The following is a 12,509-nucleotide window of genomic DNA, read 5'->3' on the forward strand; positions in this document are numbered from 1 at the left end:
ATTTAACTAGTTTGCCCATGGATCGCCCCCCCCTCCCCGTTCCTAACTATTCCACCGAGGAAGCCCCCCCCCCGGTCTCCTCCCCCTCCCCTTCTATTTTGGGGAGGGGGAGATGGGGAGGGTGTGAGTGTGTGTGAGTGCGAGGGGCAGAGAGTTCGCCTGCTCTCGCTGTGGCACTGGGTTATATAAACACTGGAGCATTTGAGAGCGCCCTTGGCGTCCATCAGCATGGTAAACACGTCCGAGGGTATAGACCTGAAAAGGAAAGAGATGCACCCGCAGACCCCGGCGCCTCGGGGTGTCGCGTTGGGGGGGGTGGGTCTGCCCCCCCTTTTATTGTCTCCATCCTTGGAGGCCCTCGGCGGCCCTCCGATATCGGGGGGGGGGGGGGCGGAGGGAAACGGCCACGACAATAACGGCTCCGAAAGGGATCCGGGGGATGTGGGTGTGCGGCGCGTGTGAGTGTGCCCGAGTGTGCCCGAGTGTGCCCGGGCTCGCCCGGCCCTTCCCTGGGAGCCCGGGGGAGAGGGAGTGTGTGTGTGCTCGGCAAGGCGACCCGCTGCATGAATATTTATATGTTTATAGAATCGATACCCCCCCTTTGGCTCCCGTGTAAATAGGCATCACCAGCTAATTTAGCAGATTAGTTCTTGAAAACATGGCAGTGAGGAAGCGTCATTTAACTATCAAACCAATCTACATGTCTAATAAAAGCCGAGCTGCTAAACAGCGCCGGGCGCCCCTGAATCTCTGCAGGAAACGTTCTTTATATTAGACATATATAAGCAGGTCCTGGCAGATGCACGCAGCAGCCCCGCCGCCCCCGGCCCCCCGAAAAACGCGGGCCGCCGCCCGCCGGCCCCCCCGCCCGCCCGCCGGCCCCCCGCGCCGGGGCCCTGCCCCGGGGGGGCTCGCGGATTTTTCGGCGGCCCCCGGGGGGCGTCCCGGCCCCCTCCAGCCGCTCTACCCCCCGTCCGCGCCCGGGGCCGGGGGGCTCTGGCGCGTTCCCTCCCCGGCGGGGCGGGCCGGAGGCGGCCGCGGGGGCCCGGGGGGGGAAGCCGGGGCCCCGGAGGACGACGGGGCGCCGGCGGCGGTCATTTGGGGGGCGGCGGGGCGGGGCGGGCCGCCTTTTATATTGGGGCGGCGGGGCGGCTGGAGGGCGAGCATGCTTTTCCCTGCCAGGACCTGATGCAATCCATTCAAGCCAACAAGTTTGGAGAGAATGTTGAGTTCAATCAATTCAGAACGGCGAGATGGAGCTCAGCTCACTCCAGGTATTCCGCTCGGCTCCGCGCCCCCGGCCCGGCCGCCCCCGGCCCGCGCCCCCCGGGGCCCCCCGAAAACTTTCCGCCAAACTTTTGCCCTCCGCGGCTCCCCGACTCCCTTTTAGCCTGCCCCCCGAATTCCTGCACACATTCTCCCAGCCCGATCGCGTTTGCCCCCCCTTCGGGGGTGGGGGTGGGGGGCCGGAGAGGGGCCGGGGGGGGGCCGGAGGGGGGGGGTCGCGAGCTCTCTTCCCCCCCCACCCCCGCTCCCAGCCAGCCGCCCCGCGGGCTCGGGGTGCCCGGGGGGGGGGCGGGCGAGGTGGGGAGGGCGCCCGGGCCGGCCCCCCCCCCCCCGGGCTTGACCCGCTTGTTTTGTCCCCCGCAGTGGGTCGGCTCTCCGTGCGGCTTGCACGGCCCCTACGTCTTCTACAAGGCTTTCCAGTTCCAGCTGGGGGGCAGAGCCCGCATCCTGTCCCTGGGCGACTTCTTCTTTGTACGCTGTAAGCCCCGGGACCCCATCTGCATCGCCGAGCTGCAGCTCCTCTGGGAGGAGAAGACCAGCAGACAACTTTTATCCAGCTCCAAACTTTATTTCCTCCCCGAAGACACTCCCCAGGGCCGGAACAGCGACCACGGCGAGGTGGGCGAGCTGGGGCTCGGGGCGCCCGGCCCGGGGGGCCGCCTCCCCTTCTGCAGGGAGCGCCCGGCGCCAGCCGGCCTTTTTAAAGGGGTAGCGCCGCGCTCTGGGGCTCCGGCCGCTCGGCCTGGGCCAGGGCTGGGTTGGGGGGGGGAGGTCGGGTGCTGGGGGGGGGGGGTGGCCGTGGCCAAGACTTTTTGACTTGTCAGCTGTGCCCCGAGGAGCCCACGCCTCGGGGAGCATCGGATCACTTGTTGGAGGGGGGCCCTGGGGGGCCGCGGGGTGAGTGGGGCCCGTCTGCAGGGGGGGGGGTCAGTGTCGGGGCGCACACAGGGGAGTCCAGGAGAGTGCCGGGGAGCGAGTGGCTAGGGGTGTGTGTGTGTGTGTGTGTGTGTGTGTGTGTGTGTGTGTGTGTGTGTGTGTTGTGTCTGCGTGAACGTGGGTTGTGTGAGTGAGGGTCGGCATGTGTGAGGCTGGCTGTGAGCCGGTGGAGATGAGGCTACAGGGGGGTGAGAGTGTCTGTGGCAGCCTCGCGCGGAGTGTGCGTGTGCGTGTGTGTGTGTGTGTGTGTGTGTGTGTGTGTGTGTAGGTGGGGATGGATGGAGGAGCGTGTCTGTCCATACGTGAGTGTGATGCCTGGGAGTGGGGCTCCAGAGGTGAGTGTGCACCGACAAGTGTGTCTCTATAGGAGAATAGATGTCAGTGTGTTCTGATGTGTGTGTGTGTGTGTGTGTGTGTGTGTGTGTGTGTGTGCGCGCGCGTGCCCTGCTGCTGCTGGCTGCCTGAACGTCACATGCTTTCTGTATTTTTGCTGAGATCTCTCCCCTTCCTTCTCCCGGTCTCCCCCTCTGCTCCCTCGCCTTCCTTCCCCTCTGTCCCCTCGGTCTGCCGGCCTCGGCCAGCCCCTCTCCGGGTTACATCCCCGCGGGTGTCTGGCTTAGCCAGGGCTGGGGGGGTTTCTCCTCGGTGCCTTTCCGCAGCGTTCCCGTTTCTTTTCCTTTCTTTCTCTTCTTTTCTTTCTTTCTTTTTTTGTAAGTCTCTGATATGTTTAAGAGGGCGGAAATTACGAAATGGAGGGCTGAGTTGGGATCAAAAGCTATTGAGCTGGCAAAGACGTGTTGAATAAAGTGATAAATGACAGCTACTGGGCTAATACATTCCAATAACTCGCAGGTCTGCCTGGGCGGATTGCAAAGCCGTCCAGTAACCCGCACAAACACGTTAAGCATGAACAACTGTCTCTCCCTCTCTCTAATGCTCCCCGCCCCCCCGCACTGCACCCCACCCCCTCCCCTCCCCCCTTCGCGAGCTAGTGCCTGGACTCCCTTTAAATGACTCCACGAAAAGTGGCCCTTTTCCAAAAAGGAGGTTGGGGGGGGGTGAGGAGGAGGTGGGGGAGCGGCGTGGGACTCTCCCACGAACCCTGAAAGTCCAGTCATTTCCTCTCCCAGACGATCGCCCTGCTGGAGAGTGGGGGTGCCTGTAGGTAGGGAGAAGAGCCTGCTCGTCACGTTTCGGGGTGGTGGTGGCTTTTTTTGTTCTGTGTGTTGTTGGCTTTTTTTTTCTTTGCCTCGGGGCCAGTCCCGATCCGGCGGAGGAGAGGGCCGGCCCCGATCTCCGGGCCAGCCGGCCCGCTGCCCCGGCTGTCATTGTCGGGGGCACCGCCGTTCTGCGGGGCTCCCGGCGTCAGCCGCCCGCCTGCGCCGGCTGGCTGCCGGGGAGCCGTTGGGGGGCAGTGGTGCCGGCGGCGGGCATGGAGGCGGCGTCCCCGCAGCGCGATGGGCAGCACGACAGACTGACGGCCTGGCCAACTTGCCGCCGCCGCCGCCGTGCTTTTAAGTGGGGAAAGGTCAGGGGGGTCCTAGTGTGGCGGCAAAGCAGCTAACTCACCCCGGGGCGGGCAGGCTCCCGAGGTGCCAGGTAGGTAGAAGGCTCGGCTAACCCCCGCGCGAGGCAGCGCTGCCAGCCCCTCCTGCATTCCCCAGTCTGGGGGAGGAACTGCACTTTTCGGGGACGCCCCCCCCCTCAGGATCGAATGACCCATCAGTTTGTTCATTAATGTAGTTTGTCCGGAGACCTGCCCCGCTCCCTCCCCACAGTCCACTTTTGGGGGTGCCGGTCGCCCCTCGGGTCCGCTGTCTGCCCGCAATTTAAGAATGGATGTTTGGAACCCGAGAGCCAACCTTGAAATCCACCTACAGGTTGACCCCTCCCCTCTCCAGCTCTCCCTCCGTCCCCTCCCCCTTTGCAACTTTCCAGTGCAGCTGTCTCTCCCTCCCCCTCCCTCCCGCCCTCGCCCCTCCCCCTCCCGATTCCTTATTATTTGCTTTTCAAATTTATTACTTCAACATGGCCTATGATCTGGAAAAAGGGAAGGATTAAATATCCAGAAAAAAAAAGAGCTGGAGTCTAATAGACTTCTGAGTAAACCCAAGAGGAAATTATGCAGTGTTTTACGGGATATTTTGTGGTCACCTTCGAAATTGGAATTGCGATCTTTTTAAAGCCTTGGTGGTGACCCCACTAGGGTACAGGTTTTCATTTCTGTTTGGCTGATTCAGTGGAGAGGCTTAGCTTGCGGGCAAAAAATAGAGCAGCTGAAGGTTTGAATTTGCTTTAAAAAAAACTGCTGACAGGGACTATTTAAAAAAAACCCCACTTTTTCTTTGTTTATTAGAGGGAAATGAGCCATTTTAATGATCAGCTCATGTTGTTACTGCGAGACACCTTACCTGAGAAAATTCATCTTACCATTTAAAGGAAAGGGGGGGGAGGAGGAAGGGGAGATGACTCTATTTATAATTCTCAGCTGCATATACGTCCTCTAATATTATGCATGATTTGTTTTTTAATGCTAACATGGCTGGTAATTAGCTGTATGATTATGCCTGTATATTTCATTAGGACCTCAGCTGATGTCATTGTGAATTATCCAGCCATATTAAAACAATTTTCAGTCGAAAATACTGACACGCCTTAAAATTATGCAAATGTGAGTTGCATTGTGTAAAATAATTATGAAAAATGTTAGAGCAGGTAGAAACTTTCCTAATGCGGATCGGTTTTCCACCCTGGTGATGTCATTTCCCCCCCTGGCCTAAGTTAGTCATTCATTAGTAGACGATCGGCGGCGGCGGCGGCGGCAGCAGCAGCAGCAGCAGCAGCAGCAGGGAAAGCTGCAGCAGCAGCAAAAGCTCTGCTGCACACTCTTACTGGTTTGGCCGAGAGCCTATAGAAACTCACGCTTGAAACCAGGACCTAGGGAGGGCAACATCACACTCCTATTAACAAATGTACTTTGTTTTTACTTACTCCATTAACTTGTTTATATACATTGAAATGATTTCTATTATTGATGTTAAATAGTTCAGAATGATAAATTTGTTGTTTAAAGGGGTAAGGGAAAAGGAAAAGCTTCTTAGTGATTTGCACTTTGGTACTTGAGGAAAAAACGCTAGCACTTGGCATCAGCAGAGCCCTGTTGATTTTAAGGATGGCAGGGGAGGGTAATCTTTCCTTTATGTAACTGGCTTCAGCATCTATTCCTAAAGGACACTTAGGGCTCGTTGGTGGGGGGTGGGGGGGGAGGTTTGTCTGTTTGCTTGTTTCATAGAGAGGCCCTGTTATCTTTCCTAGATTTCTGGAATTAGAGAGATGGATGTTGCAAGACTTGGCAGATCCTAATTGTTAGAGAGAAAGCCATTCCCCAGAGCTCCACGTTGTATATATTATATTATGGAAGCTTGTAATCTTATACATTTCACAATTGTCAGTGTGCCGTGTCAAAGGTCATCCGGTGCTGGGTATGAGTAACATGGTTGGTTAGCGGGCCAATTGGCTCTATCGTTAGGGTTCAGCTAACAGCTAGTCTGAGGTGCCTGGTGACAACAATAACATCATAGTAATTACTGTAATTTTGTGTGTGTGTGTGTGTGTGTGTGTGTCTCCACCCTGCTACCTCCAGAGAGCAAAGAGTTTCATTTAGCCCTCTTTGTAGGTATTTTTGTAAATGATGGCCAACACGAGTATTTTCAAGGCATTCAAATCATAGAATTTGTTCTCCATTATCTTTGCCAAAGGAATGAATGGCAATCCGTTGCCCAGAAGGGGTTAAATTTCATCAATAATTTCCCACAATTGAAACATTCAACCATTTGCTCTTCAGGGAAGGAAAATGGCAAAGTAGGCGGGCGACCGTTCTGTTACTTGGTAACTTCTGATGACATTTATTTTCAAGTTGCCAAGTGCTTAGTTTAATGGCAATTTTATAGCCTCTTGAAATAGGCTTGCAGACAACTCTCCGATTCTTATTTAAGCCTGGCCTGCAGTGTGCCTGAAAGAAAAGGCATGCTGATGGCCTGCAACTTTGGGTGGCTCACCAATGCAGGATCATTTGGGTTAGAATGAATAGGTTTATTTAGTCAAGTCCAACCCCCTCATTCTACTAAGAAAGAAACTGAAGTTTGGGGGATCCAGTAACTAATCTGATTTGGGAACATGATACAATGGAAAGAGTACCCGTCCAAGAGTGATAAAAATCTAGATTTAAATCACAGGCCTTCCGTTTGCTACCTATGTAATCCTGGATGAATTCCTCATTCCCTAATTCCTATCTGTTCTCTGAGGTCCCTGGTTCCAGTTGTACCTGACCCCATTTGGGATTTTCTTGGCTAGGATAGCTGGTTTGTCATTTCCTTCTCCAGTTCATTTGACACATGAGGAAACTGGGGTAAACAGGGTTAAGTGACTTGTCACATAGCTACTAAGTGCTTGAGGTCAAATTTGAACTCAGGTCTTCCTGACTCAAGACTTGGCACTCTATCCACTAGATCACCTAATTGCCCACCAGAGGTTCCCTTACCTGCTTTTGATCTATGATTCTCTCTAAGCAACTGAGCTAAAATTCCAACCCAACTTCTCAGATAAGCTCCCCAGGACTGGCTCTAAGGGCCGCTTTGGTGCTCAACTCCTTGTGTGGGTTCTGAAGCAATGGCTCTCACGTTCCCACCAGCTGTCCCAAATGTTATTGCCCCTGCGTTTCCCTTACCAGAAGTGATGTAACTCCATAATGCCCACATATCTGATCAATTCTGGAAGAAACCGAGACTTGGTTACCCAGTTTGGTCTGCATTTGCATAACTGTAGTGTCAGATGTCGACTTAACTGAATTTTTGGTGCGATGGCAAAAGTTGGATTTGAGATTGGAATTGTCTAGACAGGAGCCAAAGTCTAAAAGGAAGAGATATGTTTTTACTCTTGGACCATTATCTCCTCATCTTCTAGAATTCATGAACTGAGTGTTCGGGAAGGAATTTCTTTGAGATGCTTTAGCTGATTTTATTGGCAACTGCTAAAATATCAAATCTGTATTAAATAAACTGGTGAGGCGTTTCCATTGACCAACTCAACTTCTGCCAAAGTAGGGCCATATGATGGGGAGGACACTTCTTGCAGACTAACTGGAACTTTGGAGTCCCCAAAACAATGGGTTGGTGAAAGTACACCTGTTGCTCATTCTTAGAAGTCGAAGAGCCTGAAATTAAACTCTGGGGCAGTGCTCCTTCCTTTGTGAGTTGCACTGACCCTCTCTTTAGAGCCCAATAGTGGATCATAGGTTTATAGATTTAATCTAGAGACCAATTAGTCCAACTTTCTCATTTTTTCTGATTAGGAAACTGAGGCCCAAAGAGTTTGTGAACTGCCCAAAGTCACTGAAGGATTTTTGCTTAGTATTATAATAATGCATGGAAAGAATAGGTACTATATTGTATGAGGGTAAAAATATTTTTAAATGGCTTAAGTTTAAACTGAAGTAATGTTTATGTCATCCACATTTAGTCCCTTAATCAGTAAATGCTTGTACCTACCTACCTCTTTTGCAAGTTATTGTGGGAGATACACAGAGGAACACAATATAGCCTTCTGCCCTTGAATTTTTAATGTCTTTGAGGAGGTTAAATGACCAGATCTAAAACAATTAGAGAACAATATTTCATTGGATCTGTGATTCTATTGGGTTTCCATTTAATTTGTTTTCTGATTTAGTTCCCTTCCCTTGCATCCCTTCTTATTCCATGCCCTTCTTGCCTATGTCTTTCTCTAAATTTCTATTTTGGAGCCACCAAACTAGAAGACCCATTATATTTCATGGATATGGGCAACATTTGCGCTGCCCTTTCCTTATGTTTGTTCCATGACTGACCCATTGATCCTTTTCTGCTCATATAGGTCCTTATTTGTATCTTTTACACCAGTGTTCGTCATCTTTAGTATTATGCTAATAATACCCGTCATTCAGACATATTCCATTGCCCTTTGAGTCAACTTTGATTCTGATTGTTTGGGGAGAGAACAATATAAGACATTATCTAATGAAGTGCTGAGTTATGTGGTCCAGACAATACATACAATCATTCAGAGAAAGACTAATTAATTTAAGTCTAGTAGATTTTTTAAAGAAGGTCCGGCTTCTGTGTTTAACCAAATAATATGCACATCCAGCCATCTGGCTCATGGTCAGAACCATTCTTGGCCCCTTACTATTTTGGATCTTTGCCAATAGGGAATTTTTGTTTTGGGGTGTGTGTGTGTGTGTGTGTGTGTGTGTGTGTGTGTGTGTGTTTGTTTTACACATTTAGTCATTTAATATAAGCCTTAGCCATTCCTAGACATAGTCCTATATCCAAACACAGGATCCTGAGATTACAGATTTAGAACAGGACGGAACTTAGAGGACTTATTGTCTAGACCCTCATTTTACACAGGAGGAAACCAAAGTCCATGATTTACCCAAGGTCATGAAAGAAGTAAATGAGAAAGGCAGGATTGGAGTCCAAAGCTCTGATCCCAAAGCCAAGTATTCTTTCTGCTGTACCTGTATTTGGTAGCCAGAAGGAAACTTCTGTCTGATTTCTTCATTCTTTCCCTACTTTATTCTCAGCTATGGGCCTACTATAGTTTATTGTTGTCGCTCAGTTGTGTCCAACTCTGACCCCATTTAGAGGTTTCTTGGCAAAGTTATTGGAGTAGTTTGCCATTTCCTTCTCATTTGACAGATGAGGAAACTGAGGCACACGGGGTGAAGTGACTTGCCCAGGATCAAACAACTACTGAGACCAAATTTGAACTCTACAAGATGTCTTTCTAACTCTAGGCCCACTTAGCTGTCCAACAACAGTTTACCTGCATGTAAACATTTAGCACCCGGTTTCATGTTGTTCATGTCCCCCACGGTCCATCTAATTGAAAGGGTGCTCATGTGTATATACTGCTTTCCAGGACTGGGAAACTGAAGACCTGATATAAATTTTAAATGTTACTCTGTGTGATTTTCATTGAGAAGTTGGGTACAAAGGGTTTTTGAGTCAGGAAGATGCGGATCTAAATCTTATATGCCCCAATTAGTTGATTCTCATTGGACAAATGACTGACTTTCTGGACCTCAATTTCCTGATCTGTGAAATGGGGGTAGGTGCATGATAATATCAGTTATACTTGCCCTCACCAGGTTGTTGTGAAGCTCAGGTAAGATAAAATAGGTAAAGTGATTAGATTCTACAAAAATGCCAACTGATGATTAACCAAAGGATTAGGAGGGCATTGACTTCACACCATTAAAGTTAATAGGTGAAGCTTCTCTTGTTTAAATGGGGCTCAGCTTGCAAAGTGCAGCAGTTTGGGGGGATGGGTGGGGGAGGGTGGACTGTTTAAATACTCGACCTTGACCGTGGCAGTGGCCTTTGTGTTGAGTGATTGTTGTCAAATTACACTCACGTGTGTTTAAGGATGATCTTTTTAACTGGGCCACACGTTTTCCATCAAGTCCAAATTATAAGCAATTAAAATCTCCATTGATGTTTGAACTGTTAGGCAAGAAGTAAGGAAATGTTATTTTTAATGATGTACAAGAGTCCACTCTTGTAAATAAATTGTTATTAATTATTGATAAGAGTGCAGTTGGTCATAGTGGCATCTTAGTGATACATGACCCAAAGCTCATTTATCAATGTCTCATTTTTTACTGATATCCAGAATGTAATTGCTGGAAATCAAAAGCATTTGCCCATCATTTTTTATACTCTGGGCAGTTGGATGTTTTCCATTTTGTAACTCAGAATAATAGCATTGTTGATGATTCTCGAAAGGATTGGTTTTTAAAGAAATTTAAAACAAATTTATTGATCACTGGCTTGAGGATTCATTTGCCTCTCAGAAACGTGGTCATGGGCGCCTGCGTTTCTTGAAAAATCTGCTCTCCTGCACTTGTACAATAATGGATTTTTCAAGCTACACTGTGATACTTGTCTGTTGGATGGAGATTAGAATCAAGGCCTTAGCCCACGGCCTGTGTATCTCCCATCCTGGTCTGTCAACATCACTAATGACAACACATCTCAAACATGCATATTATGATTATCAAAGTGTGCTTTCGAATCATGTTAATGCCATCAATCCCCCAACACTCACTTGGCGTAAATTAATTCTGCTTCTGAAATCAAATCCACTGTTAGCAGTATTTGAGATGTACGTTTGCCATTTATCACCCAGACTAGTACTGTTTGGATAATTATATCTCTTGCCTAACAATTCTCCATATCGACACCTATGTCAATGCATAGCTGCATGCAAGCGTGTGTGTGTGTGTGTGTGTGTGTGTGTGTGTGTGTGAGAGAGAGAGAGAGAGAGAGAGAGAGAGAGAGAGAGAGGGAGAGAGAGAGAGAGAGAGAGAGAGAGAGAGAGAGAGAGAGAGAGTACATGCAGACTCATGCTGTCCATTACAATACTGAACATATTCTCCATCCTTCTTTTTGGCAGCGGCCACAAGTCAACCAAGCCAAGACCAAAGGCATTAGTCAGTGTTAAGCCACATGTTGCTAGCCATTAGCCAGCAATCTCTAACCTGTGGTCACATCAGCCTATTTCCCTCTTTTACCTGTTCTTTGTGATTTCTCCCTCTGCTTCTGGGATGGGAAACACACCCACTGTTCCTTCCCCTCAGTGGATTTCCCAGGCCGATCAGTGGCACTGAGTGTTCAAACTCTTGTTTTTGAGAATAATGGGCTTTCCATTCCGCAACCCTCCAGCATGTTACACTACTGTGCAGGCTGGGAAATAAAAATGTTCTAATTGTGTCTTTTAAATAAGCATAGGAGTGAATTAATTAGACCATATTTTGTCTTTAGTTGCCTAGTTACACAATAGTATTCCTGAGCACGAGTAAGATAAATTGGCTCCTTTTGGTGTTGCTTGTCCCTTAATCATAATTACTGTATTGCTTAGGAGAGTAAAGCACACGTAGATTTTGAATTTTTTATTAATCATCAAAAATATGCATATGATATAAAGTATATGCTGTTCAACCTGTTTTATATGCTTCTGTGTGGGAAGAAGTTGTATTATGGTGGCAACATTTGCATTAGTTGCTCAAAGATGTAGTTCTGGGAAATACATAATTGAAATGTTTTTGAATTGCCTTTTCTGGCCTTTGCAATCTTATTCAAAATAATAGTGCCTCCAGTCCTGGAGTCGTCACTCTCATTTCATTGAACAGCTTCCTTTGCAGAGGATATGTAGACATCCAAGGTTAACCCTGTTGAGCCCAGTCTCGGGCGGGCACCGTCCTTCTGGCAAGCAGAGCTTCCCTTGCCTACATTCAGGAGTTCAGAAGGATGCCAACTAACAGTGGCAGCCCTCCAGTGATCCTAGTGCTTGGCATGTGTCTGTGTCCTATTAGGAGGTGCCAGGGCTAAAGAGATCAGGGCCAGATATATCCACTGAAAGCTCCAAGTTCAAATCTGGGCTCTAAAATTCACCTACTTCTGTGAACCTGGGCAAATTACACCAAGTCCTTTAAACTTCTGCTTTCTGTAAAATGGTATTATTACTGAACCTTTCCTGCTGGGCTGATGTAAAGAGGAGTGGATCTGAAGTCGGATGACTTGACTTGACTTGGTTTCTTTGCTGTTCTCTGCTGCCCAGGGTGACCTTGGGGCCTTGGTTTCCTTGTTTGTCAAAAGAAATTGGACTAGATTGTCCTTGTGATTTAGCTCTTTATCTACAGGCCTATGATCCCAAGCTATTGATAAATGTGAGCCTCTCTTGGTATCATTTCACTTCTGCACAATAACTTGTTGGGACTAGTTAGTTAAACACCTTGGCTTTCCTTTTCTGCTTAGAGCTGAAGTGCAAGCATTGGACACCTTGATAGAATTGCTAAACAATGAAAGATACTGGCGTAAGAAACCCACTGTACAGGCTCAGTCAATGTATGTGAAAATTGTCCCCATTGTTCTGTTGTATGAAAAGCAAGTAAATTATTTACAGATATTTGCTAATTAAAGCCCATATTGTTTTACCAGCACAAAAGAACACAATATAACTTGAGACAAAAGAATAGGCTTGCATAATTTGAATCTCCTAATGCAATGAATTCTTGTTAAGAAAAAAATATAATTATGTAATCTACAGACTAGGCCTTTGCACACTCCAATTTGAATAGGCCAAATTAGCAGCCTGGCCTATCTATCTGCTTATCAGCTGGCCCATACTGAGATCTTTGGACGAGAGAGAGAGAGAGAGAGAGAGAGAGAGAGAGAGAGAGAGAGAGA

The 12,509-nt window shown here is 48.7% G+C and overlaps 1 protein-coding gene across 1 annotated transcript in view; it reads left to right on the plus strand.

The window, feature by feature from the left end:
• Window positions 1–1,162: 1,162 nt before the first annotated feature.
• Window positions 1,163–12,509, plus strand: part of ARID5B (AT-rich interaction domain 5B) — a 206,354-nt gene continuing 195,007 nt past the window's right edge. The window contains exons 1-2 of the mRNA XM_074232334.1: window positions 1,163–1,274; window positions 1,651–1,905. Of these exons, the coding sequence (XP_074088435.1) occupies window positions 1,254–1,274; window positions 1,651–1,905 (276 nt within the window). The 5' untranslated portion in view covers window positions 1,163–1,253. The remainder of the gene's footprint in view (window positions 1,275–1,650; window positions 1,906–12,509) is intronic.

This window comes from Macrotis lagotis, chromosome 4, assembly GCF_037893015.1.
Source record: "Macrotis lagotis isolate mMagLag1 chromosome 4, bilby.v1.9.chrom.fasta, whole genome shotgun sequence".
Taxonomy (NCBI): Eukaryota; Metazoa; Chordata; class Mammalia; order Peramelemorphia; family Peramelidae; genus Macrotis; species Macrotis lagotis.